At 32.0% G+C, this 23,359-nt stretch overlaps 1 protein-coding gene across 9 annotated transcripts in view; it reads left to right on the plus strand.

Annotated features, from left to right (window-relative positions):
- KHDRBS2 (KH RNA binding domain containing, signal transduction associated 2) overlaps nucleotides 1–23,359 on the plus strand; it is a 656,853-nt gene that overhangs the window by 606,997 nt on the left and 26,497 nt on the right. For 5 of the 9 annotated variants that reach the window (XM_055257497.2, XM_063618794.1, XM_063618798.1 and 2 more), the window contains 4 exons: nucleotides 1,934–2,107; nucleotides 4,047–4,107; nucleotides 20,126–20,208; nucleotides 22,342–22,375. The exons of 3 other annotated variants lie outside the window; for them this stretch is intronic. In XM_055257497.2, the coding sequence (XP_055113472.1) occupies nucleotides 1,934–2,031 (98 nt within the window). In that variant the 3' untranslated portion in view covers nucleotides 2,032–2,107; nucleotides 4,047–4,107; nucleotides 20,126–20,208; nucleotides 22,342–22,375. Of the gene's footprint in view, nucleotides 1–1,933; nucleotides 3,034–4,046; nucleotides 4,108–20,125; nucleotides 20,209–22,341; nucleotides 22,376–23,359 lie in introns of those variants that run through there. One more of the 9 variants, XM_055257519.2, reaches the window with a different exon arrangement.

Below are 23,359 nucleotides of genomic sequence, written 5' to 3' on the forward strand. Positions count from 1 at the left end.
ATACATTTTACCATCAGAGGACAAAAACAATGATATAGCCTGGATTATCTCATAAACATGGTGTAAATATTCATTTTACATAAGGCTAAGAAGGTACTTTCAAGCTTGCACACACTGAATGTGTTTTCCCTTTGAGTACACCAAAAACAGTTTTATTTAGTTCCAATCAAGCAAATACATGGAATTCTTTTCATTTTTATGTTGATAAAGTCAAATGGTTTGGGGATAAATTCCTGCCCTCAAAAGATTACATCAGAAAGACCAACATCTGCATTTTCCCACCAAAAACAACATGGTCTAGAGCACGGATCTGTAAACCTTTTCTGTAAAAGCCCAGAGTATAAATATTTTAGGCTTTTCAAGCAGTATAATCTCTATCACAGTTACTCAACTTTTCCTTTGTATCGTGAAAGCAGCAATACATAATATGTAAATAGCATGCTTGTGTTCCAGTAAAACTATTTATAAAACAATCAGCTGGCCAAATATGGTCCACAGGCCAGAGTATGCCAACCTCTCATCCAAGTAAACCTGTATTTTGAGCAATGGCAACATTTGTTATATTCATTTTTTCTTACTCCTATTTTATATCCTATAAAATACTAAATAGTGAAAGAGATATAATTTTTTATTTATTATCAGGTATCAGTTGTAATAATAATGCCCTGGTGAGAATATTCTCAAAAAACGAATATTTGTCCACTTAAGTGCCATTTTTCCCAGCAATGATAAACTTTTGATCATTTTTCTGCATAGTAGATTGTTTTCATTTGCTCTATATTATAATGAGTACAATTGAAATTTTTTATGCTTTTCTAGTAATCTTTCTCAACTAATTCTTATGATCAGATGAACTATCTAGGGGCAAATGCCCTACATTAGTTGCCCTCAATCTGCAATTATTTCTCAGTTAATATTTCCATTATTTTATATATCAGTTGTGAATATCTATGCGTCTCTAGTAACCTTCTTTCCTTTGTGTGTGCCTCCTTTTACACACCCATGCATGAAATCTGCTCTTGATAAGGAACCAAATTCTGATTGAGAGACCAAAATAACCTAGTTGCTGGAATCACATAAAATGTCACCATAAAGCCAACACTGAGTTATTTTAAAGAAGAACTGCATTTCTTTTCTGGGGACACAGATTTTACAATAGCTATTTTCCACAGTACTCAAAAGCTTGGTTACTTGTTTCTTGCTTTTTTGGAATAATAGATTTCTACTACCCTCAATGTTTTGGAACCTAGCCAAAATTAGCAGGTAAATGGAGTTTTCCTGGTGTACTAATACTTCTTTATTTACTGAGTTGTTTACTTGGAAAAACTGATATCTTTGTGTTTTGTTTTGTTTACTGATTTTGCTGCTTAAGGTTTTTTCTACTCTATATTCTGCTTGTCTCTCACTTTCTCTATACAATTTAGCACAATGGATCTCAACCCTGGACCATATAACTATCATCTGGGGAGTATTTGAAAAATACCAAACCGTAGGTCCCAGCCCATAGAGTTTTCTAATCAGTAGATTTGGGGGACAGAGAACAGGTGTTAGTTATCTTTTATTTTGATTGTTTAATATTTCCAGGAGATTCTCAAGTTATTCAAGGGCTAAGGACTACTGGTTTCCTATATCCGATTTATTTATTTATTTATTTATTTTTAAGAATTCTGCGTAAAAAATTTTATGGGCAGGGTTTACATTGATACTCCTCTTTCTATTTCTTGGCATTTAAATCTAACACATAATAAATACACAGTACACATTTATATACACACACTTTTTTGATGGTCTCACGATGTGGAAAAAAATAGGCTTTAGCGTTCGGTGTTGAGATCTTTTGTTTTCTTTTTCTCGGTCAACTATTGTGTCTTAAATGACTATTTTTGGTAACTGTGAAGTCATGTGTGTGTTACTGTCTTTCTCTTTTTCATAGCACCAGAAGAATGGGCCACAACCCGCTCTAGCTTGAAGGCACCACCGCCGAGGTCAGCCAGAGGGGGATACAGGGAACACCCCTATGGTAGATATTGAAGGTCCTTCCCACCTGTGACCTCACCTCAAAGACAATTCATAGCCTGTGGTCTCCACATAAACAGCAACAACACAAGTAATAGTCCTTTTTTTTTGTTTGTTTGTTTCTGTTCTAGGGATAACTGCTCATGATTACTCCCATATATTTCTTGTATTTCCCTCTATACTGTTGGCGTGACATTGACACTAGTATTATTTTACAAAACAGACTGAAAAAGACATTAGCAAGCATAGTCTATAAACCTTTCAGTAGGATGATATTCTCTTGGTTGTTTTTCATTGTTGTGTGTAATCTTTTTTTCTTTTCTTTTTTTTTTTTTTTTGAGAAAAAGCATGAATCTGTTAACAGATTTTGAGTCTCAACCAACTAGCAGAAACTTTGTTTAGGGTTGCTAAAAGACTGTAATATGATTTTTGAACTAGCTGATAATAAAGTTGTAGATAAGATGTTTTAACCTGTCTTTTAATATCTGTTAGTTAGACAAAGATGTTCGATATTAAGTTTGTAAATTTAATTTTAAATGCTGTTTTAATGGGGTTGAAAACAAGCAGCTACTGTATGTATGTAGCTAACTGAATTTGTTCAGTGTTTTAACCTGTATTTGTTAAAAAAGAAAAAAAACACACATAAAGTTCCATGTGTAAGCTTCTCTAAATAGGAAACCACAATTTGTCAAATATGTTTGCCATAATTTGTCAATAAAGCTGAAAACTTTTGTAAAAACTAAATTTGGAATTACTTGTTTTCTAGCTTTAAATGCCTGCTTTATTTCTTCTTCAAGAGATGCCTAAAATGTTTTCTATTTAAAAATTACAAAAATGAACCCAAGTCTGTTTTAAGATATTTGTGTAATACTTAAAAATGTATTAATAACTTATGGTTGTTAAATAATTTAAAAGTTAACAAACTAAACTGTTACATGAATCATGGTTAGTAAACACTAATGTATAACATGTTAATGGAAAAAAATGGATTTAGAACAATAAATGGATTTTAAACTATCCTCTAAGCTTTATCTTGCTAAACACAAATTCTGATTGACTTGTTTGCATTAGCATGTCTCTCGTGAGAAAGAGTAATGGAGTATAAAGAGGTAAGATTACCACTTACCACTGTCTAAATGCCTAGTTCTTCAACCTTTGAGTTTCCCCGCACATTAAATATCCCATCCAACATGTAAGCATTGCGTAGATTCACTTTATTGTTTTCACTCAAAGGAGTGCGTGGACTTCATTTGCGTAGTTTATAACAATTTGTTTTGACAAACAAATCATCAGTGTCATTGGCCAGTTGTTGCTATTCAACCTCAAAAACTTTATTTGTAATTTTCAGTGCTAAATATCACCGCCCTTGAAGGCAGTTTAGAGGGCTGATATTTCTTTTGAGACTATCAGACTTGATGGCTGATGATTATTAAGGAAATATGTCGCAGGACTCAAAGGATGACTAAACGTTAAACAGGTAACACTAATAGTAACTCTGTAATTTTGCCTATGCAACAGTAATGTTAAATATTCTCAGTTATTAAGTTCCTGATAGTTAAAAAAGTAAACCTACAAAAATATAACAAATAGGTCTATAGGCTATTAAAACAACTAATTAACATTAACTAGAGGCACCAAAATTATTTGACATTATATAACCCTCAAGGCAATAAACAGAACTAAAATTAACAATAATAGTAATGCAACTCTTGCTAACTTCAAACGTAAGCTAAATTTTGATGGAAAAAAAGAAAGCGAAAGACTTGATGGTAGGGATGAATGCCAAAACTGTTAATCTTTTAAATACAGTTTTTTTGTTTATGGTGGCTTTTTGTCGATGTGATTGGTTTACTTTTTTGCTGCTAACCAGCTTAGGCATATTGCTGTTAAGTTTTTGCAGCTGGAGTTGCATGCTAATAGTATTATGAAGTGTATGTCTGTCATCAATTAAAATTGTAAATATTTGCCTTCCACAAAATGCTGTTGAGTTATATTTAATTTTCTTTTTCTATTCCTTCTCATTATTTCAGGTACCCACAAGCAAAGAACACATAATTGAATAACCGATGTGATTTGCTAAGAAGGATGGAGGTAAGCTTATTTTTTGTCTTCTTTGAAATGGATAATCTCATCAGTATGAACACATGATAAAACGTGAAGCTATAGTGATGAGCTAAAACACCTAATGCCACTTGTTGAACTACTGAAAAGGCTTAGGTTGTTGTCAAGAAATTGAAGTATTTTTTATCCTCTTTGAAATAAAGTGGTATGATTTAGTATTTACCTGGCAAGACTTTATGAGTTTGATCAGAAGCTTGTCAAGTGAATTGTGAATTAGTAGTTAATCTTCAGCCTTTTTCTTTGCTATGAGCTACTATATTCTACCTCTCCTTAGTTTTACAAAGAAAGAGGCTTAAAACTTGGTGATAGGAGAAGGAACTCCTAATCATTGGCTAAAATAAAGGGAAGGGACAGGGTAGTCCCTGACCAATTCCTTACCTATCCCTTGTCAATAAGAGTAAAATAAAATACCTAAACATTACCATCATTTTCCCCAGTTATCCCATTAGACTGATCAGTAAGCTTTTTGCTTCTCATCCAGCATTCTATTTTATTTAGCAGATAGTTACTGAGTAAAATCGCTGTTTGAAATTGAGACTTGGTTTCTGTACACGAGAAGTTGAAAACTTTAGCCAATAAACTTCAGCTGAAAAGAGTTCAGGGACAGTTATGAAATCCACAGGCTGAGCTGATGCTCAAAGAACTGAAATGACTTAGTGTGATGTTTAACGCAGGGTTTTAAACCCCAAGTTTTAATCTGCTGTGTCTAGTCCTGTTTTTACTACATAAATATCCATAATATATATTCACTTTAATGATCGACTTGGTCTGATGTTTAAAGCAGGGTTTTAAACCCCAAGTTTTGACCTTCTGTGTCTAGTCCTGTTTTTACTACATAAATATCCATAATATATGTTCACTTTAATGATCGGCTGTAGGAGAGCTATGAGAGAGCCTGGAGATTCCTTATGATGGGGGAAAAGGGGGCAGTGACAGACACTGATGGAGATATGAAGTGGAGTGGAAGGAAAGGAGTAGCTCATTCGCTGTGAGGAAGGCAACACCTCCTGGTGAGGGGAATAGGCTGTCTCAGTTTGGAAAAATTCAATGTGTTTGAGAGGAAAGCAGAAGCTCAGTGGCCCTGAGGGGAAGACGTATGAAAGCACACAGAGAAAAGGCAAAGCCTGAAAATACTACGGGTTCAAGTCAGGTCCCAGTTGTCACTAAGTGCTGTGTTGAATTGTTCAAATTTTATAAGGAAAAGGAAGAAGAAGATATTACAGGTTTGAAGTAAAGAATGAGTGCTGTTCCTAAGAAAACTACCCCCATAAGACATGATAAACCTCACATTTAGTCAATTTTATCATTACTAACTGCCTCTTCACCTGAGATAGCTTTTCTAAAATTCAAACTCTTAAAACAATTATTTAATACTGTATTGCTGTAACTAAAGTTCTTTTCTCTGCAAGATTGAACATCAAAAATTACAGAGTTAAATTCTGAAATTTTATTTATCAGTAACATTTCATAGATATTTGAGTATAAAAATTGTCACTATTTTTGTAATGCAAGAGGAAAAAGAATCTCTCACCCAGACATCCTGCTCATTATTCTCTTTTATCCATTTCAAACAGTGGACTTGATCTGATAAAGCAATGGAAGAACAACCAGCCATAGGCTGTTATTCTTTTGATGTATTAATCAATGTGACTTTTTATTCACTTTAATTATTTGATCGTTGTTGTGGTCTTATAAACCTATGACTCTCTCACCATTCGGAGTAGATCTTTATATGCATTAACTCAGGGCAGAGTTATCACAGCAGAAAAATTAGTGTTGAACAAGAAAAGAGAACATTGTTTTTAAGTACAAAAACAATGATTTGCAAGAAAGGGAATTTTGAATTTCAGATAACTTCATTTTGAATAACATAAGCCTGATTTACTTTGAACATAAAGTTTATGCATTAAACAGTAGATATAAAAGACTTCTACTACCTACCTACGTATGTCTGCAAGATAAAGTTTGTCCAGGCTCAGAAGAGAGCTCAAGAGGCAGCAATATCTAAAATATTAGTATGGCCTTTAATATAGGTTCTATACACTGTGTCACTTATCTAATAAAAGCCTCAGATGGGTTTGGAACACAGAGAGGACCTCTGACTAAAGGGGAGTCTGGGAGGCAGCAAGCCTCACAGAGCTGTCCACATCAGTGTGTGTCAGGCGTAATCCTGTAGAAGTATCTATAGGATGATTCACCGCACTGGCAAGCGTGAAGCAAGTAGGGCAGAGAAAACTGCACACAGAATTGCTTTCACAAGAAGGCAGGGAGGGTGCAGTAGCTTCAACGTAGACCAGTGCTGGCCAGGATGCAGATATTGTCAGTGGACACAATAACATGGAAAGGTGAGAAGATCAGCTGCTTGCTCCCTGCCACCAGTGCCTCCAGAACTTAAATCCAAGCCAGGAAAAAGAGAAGGGGAAAAATAAATCCCTGACAGAGGAACTTCTGATCAAAATTAATCTGAATTGGCTGGGATGATTTTTCTCCACTGAGCATAATGGAGACTTAAGTTTGAAATCAAGTTGAGGTTTAGAAAAATATAATTATTTATAGTAGAGACATTTATAGGCAAATCATAACTTGTCTGACTCTTAAAATAATCATAAATGAATATGCTAGGTTTCTCCAGCGAGAGAGAATGATAATTTCTTTAAGTTAGTTGTCCTTTTAGTGGCAACTTTTATTTGAACGAAAACCGTTCAGCAAGTGGTTCTAACATACGCACGAACAGAGGATGCCTTCTCTTGTCAGTATCAGAAAACGGTGCTGGTCCCACATGGGTTCATGGCATCATGTCTGCCCTCATGATCTTCAATGTGCTGGCTCCCAAAGTTGGCAAACATCATGTCTGACATCCACCTCATGCAAGTGATACAAACTTGCATGGCATTTTAAGGTTTTTAGATAATAGTGCAGCCTAAGCATATTTTAAAGTTATCTGTATGCGTGGTCTATGTATATTTTCAGATAATGCTCTAACTCTTGGTTAGATGATCCCATAACAACTGGAAACCTCACTGAAAAATCAAATTAAATAGACAAATCAGATTAGCTAAAAACTAGACAATCAGACTAACTAAATGAAGTATTTTAGTAATAATAAAATTAAGAATAAATTATTTGCGCCTACTAATATCTGGGCAACAAAAAGAATTACTGAACTCAAATATGATTAAATCAGAATCAATTTGATGCTATTTAGGAAACTGAATAGTGTCCTGAGGTCATTAGGTAATATTTAGATAATATTTAGTGTATATTTAGATAATTTTCACTTTTAGTATACAGTATTAATGGAACTGTGACCATCTAGCTTAATAACAGTTGAAGCACTAACAGTTTTTAAATAAAGTTGTCACAAAATGATATTTAGATAATATTTAGTGTAATATTTAGATAATTTTCACTTTTAGTATACAGTATTAATGGAACTGTGACCATCTAGCTTAATAACAGTTGAAGCACTAACAGTTTTTAAATAAAGTTGTCACCAAATGACATATGAAAGGTTATCAAGAATTCTTTGAAAGGAAATTATTTTTAAAACTATGTTATTAAAAGATTACTCTTCTTCTTTTAAGTCTTTATATGAAAATGTATAGACTAGTATTTTAAAAGCTACAATGCCTTTTTAAAATGTAACTTTTTAAGGTTGACTAATGAGTAAAAATAGTTAGAAGAAATAAGACCTAGTGTTTGATAGATCAGTAGGGTGACTATGGTTCATAATAATCTATCATACATTTCAAAATAGCTGGAAGAGATTAATTCAAACGTTTCTTGCATAAATAGAGACAAATATTTAAGGTGGTGGACATCCCAATTACACTGATTTGATCTTTACAAATTATACGAACATATTAGATTATCACTTGTACCCCAAAAATATGTACTCTATTACATAACAATAAATAAAATTTTAAAATGTTACTCCTTATATCATTCTCTCTATATTTTCGTTCATGTAATACAGAAGTTTGTAGGGTTGTTTTGTCTTGTTTCTAAAGGGAAGAGAGAACAATGATCAGTAATCTGAGCTGGCTGAGTATCAAATATTAAGTTTCAGTATCAAAAGGCCTGTTGCTAAAAAATTGTTAAACTTTTACTGCAAAAAAATCACGTAGTAAGTAAATGATTGAAAATATTGAATTTTATAGTAGTTGTTAAAGTTGATTACATGATTTATGATTGATACAAGGGTATATAGCATTAATAACAATAATGATAGTGGAATCCTCTGGTTTTTGAGCATATATGCTGGGCAAGTTACTAGAAATTTCACATAAAAACTTACTTGAAGCATCTGTAATTCTTTGAACAAGAATGCAAATGAAGTATAATTAAACTCATTTTACAGAAGAGGAAGTAGTGTCACACTGCTAATGTGTATAGCAAAGCCAATATTTAAAACAAAGTTTGATAACCCACACAATTTCCAAAATACTATGGAGTTTCCTAACTCTGAATAAACTTGATCGAAAAGAGGAGACAGAATTCCAGGTAGCCTTGACGTAATTTCTGTTCTGTAGCAATATGATGAATATTGATGTAAAAAATGATATGACAAAACATCTTAACTTGAAGTCAGTCATTTTACTTTGATCTTTCCCCATTTATCATTCTGATTTCATCATAGAAAAACATAGATGAAAGTATTCCACACTTGCTACAAAGCATGACTACAGTCATTGGTAGAACAAATGAATTCATTTGTAATCCAAATTCCATTTTGACATTTAAGAAAACCACTCACATGATTAAATAAGCATGAAAGCAATTTCAAGCTTTTATTCGTCAATCTACAGATCAAAACTGCTTTAAAGAATAAGGGTCAATTTCAAACTAGAAATATACTTGTATAAGCCATGCAGTCATGTGTTAAGAACCCAAGTGAAGACACCATTCAGTGTTAAATATTTTTAAAAGGCATTTCCTGTTGTCGACATAATGTGTAACATTTGGCAAAATTCTAGTCAAATTCTAGTTTCCAATTAAGTATCTGGGGTAACAATAAGATAGCTGTTTTTGGTAACAGGCCCCAGTTTTCCAAATCCATCATTAAAATTAGTTTCTTAGTCTCTTTATGTAGAATATATTAATTGTTATTCAAAAGAATATTTACAGTGTGCATTGGAGAAAGTTACTCTACTCGATATGTTGTTTTCTCAGTCTCTTATACTTTATTATGAGAGGAATTGAGAAAACAGGAGAAATAGTCATCTGATTCATATACTACCTGTTGCCCTAACAACAGCTGGCTTATCTTTCTTTATACCCAAACACAAAAGAAATATAGAATGAACAAACTTAAAAATTGGCAACTAGTTACTGAACACTAATCTTAAGTTCCTGTTCCACGATGCCTCATACTTCACCATGGGATATAGTGAAGGATCTATTTCCAGGAGAAAATTGGAGATGCTTGATTCCACAGGTTTTCTATCATCTTGACGCCTCTCAGGATGATTTACATCAGTAGAAAAACGTTCCCTCTCCTCTGTCTCATTGTCCTCTGTCTCACAATGGTACACCAAATTTCGTATCCTCTAAATTCACAGTCTACTTTTTTAGACATGATGACATTTTTCAACTACTCTAATGTCATCATGCTCCTATCTTCTCAGTGTCTTGTGTCGTTTTCCCAATACCATCTGGGGAAATGAGAAGACAAAGAGAAAGGCAATTGACAGCTATGTGGGAGAGTGCAATGTCCAATCTATTCAACAGAGCTCCTACAATGAGAAATGTTTATTGAGTTAATTATGAAACCAATACGTGTCCATTATAAACCAGAAATTATAAAAGGAAAGAGAAATATATTTAATGAAAATGGAAAAATAAAAACTGTTAACATTAATATGTAATCTCTGTTCATAAAATTTTGATTTCTTATCTATAAAGTATAAGAGGATGAACTAGATGAGCAAACATCTCTAATTTGTCCAACTTCTATAATTTTTTCAAAGTATAAACTTTAAAATTAGAAATGAACACTTATTTATGGAATTTACAAAGATCATTAAATAAAGTCTGTGACTGGAATGAAGGCAGTTTTAAATGTCTTTAAACAAGGAAAATTATAATTACATGTTGCTTAAAGATATTCTTTAAAATGAAATTAATGTTGAATTTTAAAACTGTGTCTTTTAACTTTCCCGTTCGGGGTTTGTGAGTATAAATTAATTTATTGACCAGTAAATAATTATTTAGAATTTATTTAGATATGCTGTTTTATGCTTTCTTGTAAGGCAATAATTTGTAAAATAAGTAATATCACATTTCATCAGAGAAACTTCTCTGGAATCCTTTTATCACCTGATAACCTATAATGAAGCACAAATTGGCATAACTTTTTAAAGATTTTTTTGTTTCTAGTGAGTAATTCAGGTACAAATAATGATTGTCTTAGGATTTGACAGAATTAATGGGAAATTAGTATTTTTGGAGGGTTTCTTTTTTTTTTACATTGTCATCTATGATTAGAAAGTAATCCATTCTCAAGGTAAACAACAATAGTATGTAAAGTAAATATGTAATTTAAAAATAAGAAATGTATAATCCTACTCCTCAGAGACAGCTGTTAATAGATTGGTTCATAGTTCTTTTCTATTTCTTTGTCTTCCTTTCCTTCATTTCCTCCTCCATTATTTAGCTGCTCAGTTATTTATTTATTTGAAGTGGGATTTTGGTGTGTAAATATATGCAATTTCAATGTTCAGAAGTGAGCTGAATTTTGTTTCTTAGTGAAAAATAAGCTAATACCCATTTCCAATAGGTTGATTTGTGTGTGTGGGGATGATTAAAGTTGTATCACATATTATGGAACTAATCCATAGTACACACTCTGGAGTGTGAGCAAAATTTCTTTATCTTTTCAAGCTTAAGTTTCTTATAGGTAAAATGGTGATAATAATAGTACATACTCGTAGAATTATGAGCTATGTTAAGTAAAATCATGCAGGTTTGTGTATATTCTCCCAAGTTTAGTAAATATCTTCCCCAAGTTAGTTATTTTTTCTTGGGCTAACATTTTTACTTTAAAATATCCATGGTATATATCAAACGTGTAAATAAAAATTTGGTCTATAAACATATTAATAAGTTTAAATATATTTAACATTTAAACACCTTAAACATTTTTATAATGTTCTCTATAAAATATTTAGCTAATGTAGCCTTTAGAACAGTTGTTAAGAAATCATCATTATATTTATAAGCAAATATATATTGGATGTATTTATAATAGGTATTATAAGGTATATTTATACATAAGAATCCTTACAATAATGTTGCATATATATTGTTTACGATGAAAGAGTCAGGGGTAAAAATGGAAGTGAGACTAATAATTGTTTCAATAATAATAATAATATTCTGAAGAAAAAGACATTTTAAATAATTGAGTACATACTACCTGTCAAGACCGTTGTGTTTTTGAGAATTATTTCATTTATTTTCTCAACAACCCTAAGTATAAAGTTGACATTGGCTCAAGATATTGAGTCCTGTACAGTTACCCTAATCATCATGTATATTATGCCTGTCTATATTTATATTTGCCTACTTACCATTGATTAAATGGAAGCTATGTGTATCTAAGTATAGAATTTAGCCTTCGTGGAGGTTGAGATATCCTAAACAATATAATAACATAAAATCTCAATGAAAAATGAAAATAAATGGGAAATTGTCCCTCTAGAAAAATAATCATGGTTACTTATTTGTTTACTAACAACATGCTGTATTGTATTGATTTGTCCCAGTCTGTGTGACTGCAAAAATAAAATGGAGTTTTACATTTATCTCTTTTCCAATCTGATGATGGCCACTACTAAAATATATTTTATACCTTATTATACTTAGTAATAGGATACCAAAGTGAAGGTGAATATAAAAACAAGGAAAAAGATTTGAAAGAAAAAGAATGTAGCTTAAAAGCTGATAAATATTCATTAGAAGTGCTGAGATTAAACAGATAGTAATGTGAAAAACAAAAGATACACCTCTCCTTATATCCTTTAGGGAATGTAATGCCCTGAGGTCTAATAATTCTCGTAAATTGCCATCTTGTACTGTTTATCACATAAAGCAATAACGTTAGATATTTAAAATATGCAGTCCCTTTACAGAGAAAAAAGGACATTCAACTACTGAATACATCTGGAGCTTCTTTTGTCTGTCTCAGAATAATTACTTTCTTAGACCATCACACTTTCCTTTTACTTCCATCAGCAGATTTTTCTTTTATCATTTTGGAAAATTTCTGTGTCCAGTGTTAGGTAAAGAATAAAACTTTATACCAGCCTCTCACTTGTCTGTTAAATAAAATTTGTATGTTTAGAAAATTATAAATACTGCATATCATGCACCTTAAGATTTGTCCAGAGATATTAAAAAATAGGAGTACTAAATCTGTGCATGCTAAAGGTATACCAAAGTCATTTTACCACACAATTTTATAAATATATTGATGTTTGAGAGACAGTGTTTTTGAACCTATATTTTAAGAGTTCTGTAGTTTGGTATATAATACTATATATTGTGGGGTAAAAAATAGGCCCTCTTGCAAGCCTTAACAATATAAAGGTTCTCAATAAAAATGTATTCGTTATTTGTTGTATTTAGATTAATAGGAAATATCTAGCATAGAGTATTTTAAAAAGTTAATTACTGATAGGTAAAACTTAGTGATGAGTTTATTTGATTCCTCAGAAGTAGGAGATAACCACTAATTTTCTCAGGATTTAATTCCAAGGTATTTGAATATTTTAAGTAATATTCAAATGATTTACTGAATCCACATAATTTTCCATCACTAATTCTACCATTTCATTGTATCACCCAAGAAAACACTTCACCCTGCAAATAATGCTAGTAATGATAGCCTGTGACTAAATGAAGTAGGTTCAGAAGAAAGTAGCCTCATGACAATTTAGTTAAAAAATATTCAGTGAATGCCAAATAGTCTGCTGTGCTAAATATATTGCTAGCTGTCACATAAGGAAAAATGACATCAACTGCAGTATCTTGGTTTAAAGATGACGAAGAAATATTTTGCGGAAAAGCAGCCAGGCTTTACCTTTCGGATGCAAAAATTGGAGCCCTCTTAGGAAAAGGCTTAATAGTTTTTCTCTTAACTAGTATATTGGTCCAAGTTGAAGAGAGACACTTTTCAAATTTAATTAAATGAATAAATATCAATATGCTTCCATCTTTTCTGGTCTTATAATACTTCTTATATACTGTTTATGATTTATGCAAATTATCCTATTGATTTGTATGCACAATGCTAATATTTTATATGCTATTACGTATACATACATACATATACATTAATGTACACATTGATACTTTAAAAACTTTTAAGATTATTATTTATTATTATTATTATATGGTATTTAATTATCACAACAGTTCCATGAAGCAAACAGGGCAAATTATCTTGTGCTTATTTTAAGGATAAGAAAATAAAATTCCACAGGATTAAAAGATTTATCCAAAAATTACATGAGTGAGAGTTGGGCTGAAACATTATCCTCTGCAGAATAATTAAGCTTCTCATTTTGTAAATGAGAGTGTTCAGTGATAGAAGATAAAACAATCAAGATTGTATGAGAGAGAAAGCAGTTTATGTACAGTAATTATCAACATCTTTTTATAACCCATTCCAACTTAACTACAAATATTGGGATTTTTTTCTATATATAAATATTTACTCATAGCCTTAGTCATATGCTCACTACAGGCATGTCATAATACTGAATACTTTTTAAAATAGCATACTGGGGACAAATGCATATGAAATTACTCAAAATTGATAACCTAATGATTACAAAGTATGCATTGTATTTGTAATATCTAAATTAAGTAATAATGTTTTCTGACTTTAGCTGGGGAAGAGTAGAATTGAAATTAATTAAAAATGTGAAACAGTAAGAAATAAATGGAAATATTCTAATTTATATTTAAAATATCAGAATTGTGATTTCATTTCCTTAGCATCTACTATTACAAGAACTTCATTAAAAAGAATTAGGTTGTTATTCTACCACTAGATAAAAGTTAACATAAGTTTTGTCATTATTTTTATATACTTACATTTGTCCTTCCATCTTAAAAAAAAAAAGTACTTTGCAGCTATTGGATAATTGACGTTTTTAAATGAGTTTAAAAGTCTAATTTTGGTTTGGTTTGCAAAAGCCAGAACATTCACAGAAGTTTTCTAATTTTCAACCAAGAATCCTGCTTTTGAGAAAAAAAAAAAAATCCCAGAAGGTTTGTGTCTAAATTAAACAGGTCAGCAGTTGATCTTAATTTAATTTACTAAACAATTTCATTTAGCAGTTCAGAGACTTGGGCTTCTTCCATGAAAGTGTAGCCATCTGGAGGATTCTACTATTTGATCTAATTTATCTGTGTCCACCTTTATTGCTAAAGTGCCTTGCAAGGACCCAGAAATACCTATTTGTCACAAACCCATTGTTGAAGCAATACATGGCAAATCATTAGAGAGTTTAGTGTTTTACAATTAATTTGCTGTATTATATTGTTTAAGAAGAAAAAAAAGCTTTTTCAATATAAAAGCAACATATTTCAAAGTCTTAGGCTTACTCTATTTTCAAATCCGACACAAGTTTCTGAATTTTCATTCCTGTGGTCAGATAGTTCCACTGTGCTGTACACTTCAGGGTTTGGTGTACTCAGAAGCAGACAGATTTCTGGTTAACTGCAAGAATCAAGAAATGCACTTTTGTATTAGGAAGTGGCCCGTAAGTTGCAAATTGTGAAACAAATATACATATTTGGTAATAAAATTTTCCCCACCACCTATTCTCAACCTGCAACGTAGAAGGAAGGGTCTAGAAACAGTGTAAACGAAAAAAACTTCAAATATGTCTACAATGTTCACAGCAAAAAAATATAATAATATTTTACATGCTACAGAATGTTTCTAGAATGTGTATTTATTTATAAAGCTAAATTATTTGATAATGATATTTGGTAAATATTTAGGCATTATTTTATTCTCTGGATATGTTTTTAGAAATGTGAAGACATAAGTGCTCTATTGTATTTATTTTCCAAGTAGGATTTATTTTATTGCAATAGAAGTATACCTTATTTCTCAAAATAATTCTATGATAGCATTAATGTTTTACAGCTGCATTGAGTCAATTCATAGACTTATCAAGTAACAGAAAAAACACATATCTCACTTCTCAAGTGACTTGTATATATGACTAATAGTTTTGATCTTAATATGATCATAGGCAACATCAAAATATAACTATTCAACTTGTCTGACTATTGGTTCCTAAGTATAAGAGTTTTTAAAATTATTTTCAATGTATAAAATATGAAAATATAACTTGAGAATAGAAATTTCAGAACTAAGCACCATCTATTAATTTGTTGATAACTATTCATTATGATGGAATTAAATTTCAAAATTAAATTATTAGATAAAAACTGTGAATAATCTTTATAATTAAAAGTTAAAATAAGGTATCCTTTATATTACACAGACCATCAGTTTTATACTACATTTAATTCTGGATATATTTTTTCCTTCAAAAGATATTCAGATTTTACCAGAACTTACTTACATAAATGAATAAGATTGTATTTCAGATTTTAATGGAACATTATTAATGTAATTTTTCTATTTTCCATATCATATACTTACCCACCTTCTAATTTTATTGATTACACAGTTTTGAAAGCTTATTTTTTTCAACATTAAGACAGTAAAGTTTAGAAATAAGTATTATCTATTGAAGTGATCATCTATTCAAATAGGACATTTGCCAGAATTTGCCAACAACCTGTTAACTCTTTCTTCTTCCTGGTTTTTGTGAGAATGCAAGCATTACTTATAAGTGATGCAACTCCTCTTACACTTAAAAATATACCCTTATATTGTAGTGAGTAGAAAAAAACTTACAAAACACTTAAATATTTCCTAATAGTTCTGGCAACATTTAAAACCAGTGATTTATTTCCTATATTAACATGATAATACTTAAACCTTATTTCCAATACTCTATTTCCTAAAATATTTTCTTCTGTTTTAATTTTTGACATATGAAAATTAGCTATAAAATAACTGGAGAAACATACTATGTTTATTTTTAATTGGAAGTAAAATTAGAATTTATAATTTAACTCCTTTATGAAATGCATACCAAACACAAGTTTTTATGTAACATCAAAAATAGACTAGACATGAATTAGAATACGAATTATATTAGCTAACAATATGTAGAATTAGAAAAAGTATATCTGTTAAATTACAAATAAATTGTGTTAATATCAAATAGGTATATATTTAAAAATTAGAAGTTAATTGCTCAGCCAAAATATTTTTAATGTGCTGTAACACCATAGACACACCTTTATTTATTACAGATACTAAAACTATAGTGCTAAACTAATCAAATTCAAATCAATTTAACCAAATATATTTCAGTGAAACAGTGTTTACGAAATGCAAAATATGCTAAAGAATGAAAAACTCATTGCCTTGTAATCAAAAGCAGTCAACTTTAAACTTCTACCCATCAGGTATATGATACATTTGTCATTTCCCAGTTGTGTTCTTAGCAGGAAGTTGTCAAGAAGGTTTGACATCGCTTAAACTTGCATCTAATTTGTCCGTGTTTATGAACCTAATGTTGATCTGTAAAACCACAGTACAGGAAGGAGAAGATGGCTACAGTTCTGTTAAAATATGTATACAGCAGGATTTGCAAACACCATGCATGGTGTTAAAGGATGCCTGTTTTCCAAAAGGAAATGGGCACTGTCTTTTCCTCAGTTCTTGTTGTTGTTTTTTTCCTATGTCAAATGATTCCCAACTAAATTTGGGACAATGAGGGTTATTGTTAACTAATTTTCCCAGTATTTGGCTATATTAGAATGAATAACAATGGATAAATATATTACTGCTATATCCAAAATGCTACAAAATTCAGAAGTCATTTTTTCTCATCAATTCAAAAATGTCAACCTTCCATTGATACTATATTTTCAGTAATTTTATAATACTTCTACCCAAGGAAGGGTGTTGAATTAAAACATCTAATTTGCTTGTACTTTTAAAATGCTAGTTTTTATATAAGAAAAGTAGAAAGATCAGTAAGTGTGGTGGTACAAGTTCAGAAAACAATTGAAATACAAAGGTTAAGCCTTTCTGGTATAATCAACCACGTTTCACCTTGGACTGCTTTGACCCGGTTATTTCTATTTTAACCCTGTTTTGATCTTCAATTTCAAGGCAGCAAGAGTCAAGCCACATACATCAATTCTTTCCAAACTTTTGATTTTTCTTTCATTTTTACACGAGTGTAGATTTTTGAATATCGATGTATGGTCTTTACTCCCTAACTGATAATGTGAGATACTATAAGAATACCAGGAATTTTTAATAATAGTTGAGGTTTCATTAAACTTAGTTCTCAAGTGACATCTTAAAGTTTATTCATCAAATAATTCAGGGTGTAAAAGTAACACATAAACATTAATTGAACACTCATTAAGCAGTATAACTGTTTGTTTTCAGTAAATAGAGGACATTGAGCTCCATACCGTGTGGTGGAAAACAATTAGGTCTTACGATACACGTGCCATTAAGGATACTGCTACCAGACTTAACCAGTATCAATTTACAAAATAATTGTCAGCTGTAGTCAGAAGATTGCCCAAGTCATAGGTAGTCATATTTTTGCTGCCATGTCCCAGCTGCATATATATATATATATATATATATGTATATATATATATATATATATATATAGTGTGTGTATATATATATATAGTGTGTATATATATATATGTGTATATATATATATATATATACTGTGTCTCATGCCTTATGCTAATGGTAATGACTGTCATTATCTTCTTGCAATCTTATTTTTATTATTTTTTAATTTAATTTTATTATTATTATACTTTAAGTTTTAGGGTACATGTGCACAACGTGCAGGTTTGTTACATATGTATACATGTGCCATGTTGGTGTGCTGAATCCATTAACTCCTCATTTAGCATTAGGTATATCTCCTAAAGCTATCCCTCCCCCCTCCCCCCCACCTCACAACAGGCCCTGGTGTGTGATGTTCCCCTTTCTGTGTCCATGTATTCTCATTGTTCAATTCCCACCTATGAGTGAGAACATGCGGTGTTTGGTTTTTCGTCCTTGTGATATTTTGCTGAGAATGATGGTTTCCAGTTTCATCCATGTCCCTACAAAGGTCATGAACTCATCATTTTTTATGGCTGCATAGTATTCCATGGTGTATATGGGCCACATTTTATTGATCCAGTCTACAGTTGGACATTTAGGTTGGTTCCAAGTCTTTGCTATTGTGAATAGTGCCGCTATAAACATACGTGTGCATGTGTCTTTATAGCAGCATGATTTATAGTCCTTTGGGTATATACCCAGTAATGGGATGGCTGGGTCAAATGGTATTTCTAGTTCTAGATCCCTGAGGAATCACCACACTGACTTCCACAATGGTTGAACTAGTTTACAGTCCCACCAACAGTGTAAAAGTGTTCCTATTTCTCCACATCCTCTCCAGCACCTGTTGTTTCCTGACTTTTTAATGATGGCCATTCTAACTGGTGAGATGGTATCTCATTGTGGTTTTGATTTGCATTTCTCTGATGGCCAGTGATGATGAGCATTTTTTCATGTGTTTTTTGGCTGCACAAATGTCTTCTTTTGAGAAGTGTCTGTTTATATCCTTCGCCCACTTTTTGATGGGGTTGTTTGTTTTTTTCTAGTAAATTTGTTTGAGTTCATTGTAGATTCTGGATATTAGCCCTTTGTCAGATGAGTAGGTTGTGAAAATTTTCTCCCATTTTGTAAGTTGCCTGTTCACTCTGATGGTAGTTTCTTTTGCTGTGCACAAGCTCTTTAGTTTAATTAGATCCCACTTGTCAATTTTGGCTTTTGTTGCCACTGCTTTTGGTGTTTTAGACATGAAGTCCTTCCCCATGCCTATGTCCTGAATGGTATTGCCTAGGTTTTCCTCTAGAGTTTTTATAGTTTTAGGTCTAACATGTAAGTCTTTAATCCATCTTGAATTAATTTTTGTATAAGGTGTAAGGAAGGGATCCAGTTTCAGCTTTCTACATATAGCTAGCTAGTTTTCCCAGCACCATTTATTAAATAGGGAATCCTTTCCCCATTGCTTGTTTTTGTCAGGTTTGTCAAAGATCAGATATTGTCAAAGATAGATATGAGGCATTATTTCTGAGGGCTCTGTTCTGTTCCATTGGTCTATATCTCTGTTTTGGTTCCAGTACCATGCTGTTTTGGTTACTGTAGCCTTGTAGTATAGTTTGAAGTCAGGTAGCATGATGCCTCCAGCTTTGTTCTTTTGCCTTAGGATTGACTTGGCAATGTGGGCTCTTTTTTGGTTCCATATCAACTTTAAAGTAGTTTTTTCCAATTCTGTGAAGAAAGTCATTGGTAGCTTGATGGGGATGGCATTGAATCTATAAATTACCTTGGGCAGTATGGCCATTTTCACGATATTGATTCTTCCTACCCATGAGCATGGAATGTTCTTCCATTTGTTTGTATCATCTTTGATTGCACTGAGCAGTGGTTTGTAGTTCTCCTTGAAGAGGTCCTTCACATCCCTTGTAAGTTGGATTCCTAGGTATTTTCTTCTCTTTGAAGCAATTGTGAATCATTCAATGTTATTTTAAAAAAACCCTCAGGAAAGACTGATCATAGATATGACGCTGCTGAAAGTGAAAGTGTTTTTCTAAAACACATAATATAAAAAGCACTTAAATACAAAAGGTTGGATGGATAATTTAGTTTATTTTGGGTGTGCTTGACAACTGCTACTGTTACTAAATTTGCCATGAGACTGATTGACATCCAATATAAGAATGTCTTATAGATACCTGTATGTGTAATTGCACAATGCTTTAAAGTTGTTCTGCTCATCTGGGACTGTAGGTGAAGATGTATGATAGAAAAACGAAAAGCTGGAATAAACCCAAGACTGGCTGTCTGGAGGTTTAATGTTTTTAACAATGGAGGTGAGTCCCTTCATCCATTTGTGATTTCATTTATGAACTCTACTTACAGGACAGGTACAGAACACTTCATTATGGACCCAAACATATATGTTTAAATGGATAAAGTAGCTGTTTGCATCAGATGGAAGCTAAGTGGAGACATTAAATTAATGTCAAACAAGTGAGAAACTCTTTTAGTTTTATTCTACATTGTAGCAGCATAGTGGTAATGTGGTGATTTTCATATGCATACAATTTCTGTGTGTCTTATTCACCAGAAGATGAGGTTATAAATTCCTGTATTACAAAGAAAAACAAAAGCAGTAATCAACTAATAAGGAAATATATTTTGTTCAGAGAATGTGATGAATGTTCACACTGTTTTTCACAATAAGGAGGATGGCAGACAAAAAGTTTCTGTGGAGAAGAAATGTCATCCACCATACATGATGGCTGTTTATCGAGCCCTTGTCTAAAGTATTACTGTAGTCATCCTGCCAAGTATCACCTTTTTTTGTTAGAGGAGAAGTTCAATTTCACCGGAGAAGGCCAAGATACAGGGACTTCCAATAAATCTTGGTAGAATGAAATGGGATGGAATGGAGTAGGGTAGAACAGAACCCAGTAGAATAGGACTACAATTATTTGTTCCTTCCTTGAATTCTAATTTGTTCTGAAACAAAAGGAGAAATAAATGTATGGCTGATCAGAGATACAGATGATTTGGAAGATAAATTTCTGTTTCCTTCCTTGTATATTCTTATATTTTAAAATAACTATCTGGGGAGTATGAATTACACTTCCGTTTGCTTAATGAGATAGGAAATTGTGTAAGATATATTTCAGGAATTTTTTCTTAAAAGAACTTAAGTAATTTTTTTAATGAAAGTACATTTCCCAGGACTTGATATTCAGAAAGACCTTAGGGAAGAGTTGAGGACAGTTATGGATACTATGGAAACATTGTGCCTCCTTCTATTTTGTCTCAGAGGAGTTTGGAAGAAAACAGAATCTTATCTTTATGACCATCTTTAATCTGATCCATACTTAACATCTTTCCAAACTCTTTTCAGAGTTCCACGTAAATTCTCCCGTACAATATAACACTCTCTTTGGAATTCACTGTCAGTTACGAACTACACTGTGTATAAAGTGACCATACGTCCCGGTTTATGCCTGTTGTTTTAGGATCATTATCATTAGCACTACCTTTTACTCTCAGATGTGTCCCAGTAGGGATGACAAATTGTGGTAGTCTTATCTATAAATAGTAATAACATGTCAACAATAATAACCAATAACTTTATTGAAAGCTTGCTATTTGTCACAGACTTTGAGTGCTTTCATATATAATGAATTCTTCATAATAACCCAATGAGGCAAATATTTTATTTCCCCCATTTTACAATAGAAGAAACAAAGAGTTAAAGAGGTTAAACAGCATGGCCTGCTCACATAATTTGCCCAACCTTAATCCAGACGAAGGTCCGACTTTATAACATCATGTACCAGAAGATGGTTATGCTACCTTCTTCTTTGCTGGCTGGTAGAATTAGCTTTGGTTTTTTTTTTTAATACACTCAAAGATTATCAATACTTCTCACTTAGTATTCTTCCTAGATGTTATAACTATATTTTTATAAGGACTGTGGATTTTAAGATGCAAGAAAAGAACACGAAGTGAACTAAAATTCATTTGGGTTTTAGTTCAGGACATTAATTTTACTATATTAATAAAAATAACTGTCATTTGTTGAGTGACTAGTTTATGCAAGATTGGGACTTTCCCTTTGTTATATCACTGGCGCTAAAAACAGCAGTGCAAGGCAGAACATTTGAACCCCATGAATGTATATGATTGCTTCAGCTATTAGCCCTAAATTGGTTCATAGGTTACACATGAAGCTTGGGGCATTAAATCGTTTCGGCAGGCCTCTCCAGCTCTGACATTCTTATCCCTAGCTGTCTCTAGGAGTACTTGATTATCAGGATATAAGACATGGAATCTGGATGCAAGGAAAAATTCTTGGGGACAAAGGGACTTACTCAGCACCTCATGTTTATATTAACTAGTGTGCATTGAGTGCTTAATAAGGGCATGCACTTTACATATCTTTGTAAACATATTTTCTTCTATTTTTCTCCTTATCATAGGCCAAAAAAGAAGATAATTTGGATTTGAACCAATGTAAGTTTAACTCCACTATGCTAGAGAGATCATCTATCTCTGAAACTCTCTATAGATTACCATAATTTAGGAACTTTTCTGAAAAGCAGTATTAAACATGAATAAATAACATTTGCTGATAATCAAATTTGTTCCACGACTGTATAAAGAATAACAGTATAAAAACAGATATAATAGTGTTGTATAGAGATTGTTGAAATTCCTTGTCATATTTTCAAATAAAAAGTGTGGAAATTTTTACTAGCACAGAGTAAGTTCTGTATACTGCAAAGAACAAGGTTAATGTAAATCTGTGCCTATATGCAAAAGATGATTACAATTCACTTGGGAATACAAGAATATAAATCCACAAATGTGGATTGTGTACTATTTTAAAATGTCGAATTTTATAGTGTAATTTGAACAGTGGTTCTTAACTGCGTATGCGTATCAGCATCATGCATGGTGTGTTTTAAAACTACAGATGTCAGGACCCTACTGCATTGACTAAGTAAGTTTTGAGGTTAGAACCTGGAAGCGTGTGTTTTTAAAATTCCACGGGTGATTTTGAGGTGTACTATGGATAACAACCTGTGGATTAAAATATATGTGTAACATATTAATATGTTAATTATGCAGATTTTAAAAATTAATTTTGTCTGGGATATAAAGAGATGACTTTATAGAAGAGATAGGATTTGAATGGAAGGTCAGATGTGGACAGAAAGTAAAAGAAACATTTATTTCTTTTTCCTATTTAGCCAAAAATAAAATTTTCTCTTTAAGGTTTTTACCTGCAGTTCAGATTCCTAATTGGATTGGGCTGGAATAGAAAATAAAAGAATAAATACCTGGAAATGTTCTATTATTTTCTAATATATCTGTGATATGGCTATATGAAAATCAGGTTTGAAAGCTTGCCTAAAAACTTGTATGTTATAGTATTTATATTAATATCAATAATAAGGAAATCTAATCACAGCTAATAAATGCAATTTCGGCTGC

This window comes from Symphalangus syndactylus, chromosome 2 (genome assembly GCF_028878055.3).
Source record: "Symphalangus syndactylus isolate Jambi chromosome 2, NHGRI_mSymSyn1-v2.1_pri, whole genome shotgun sequence".
Classification (NCBI taxonomy): Eukaryota; Metazoa; Chordata; class Mammalia; order Primates; family Hylobatidae; genus Symphalangus; species Symphalangus syndactylus.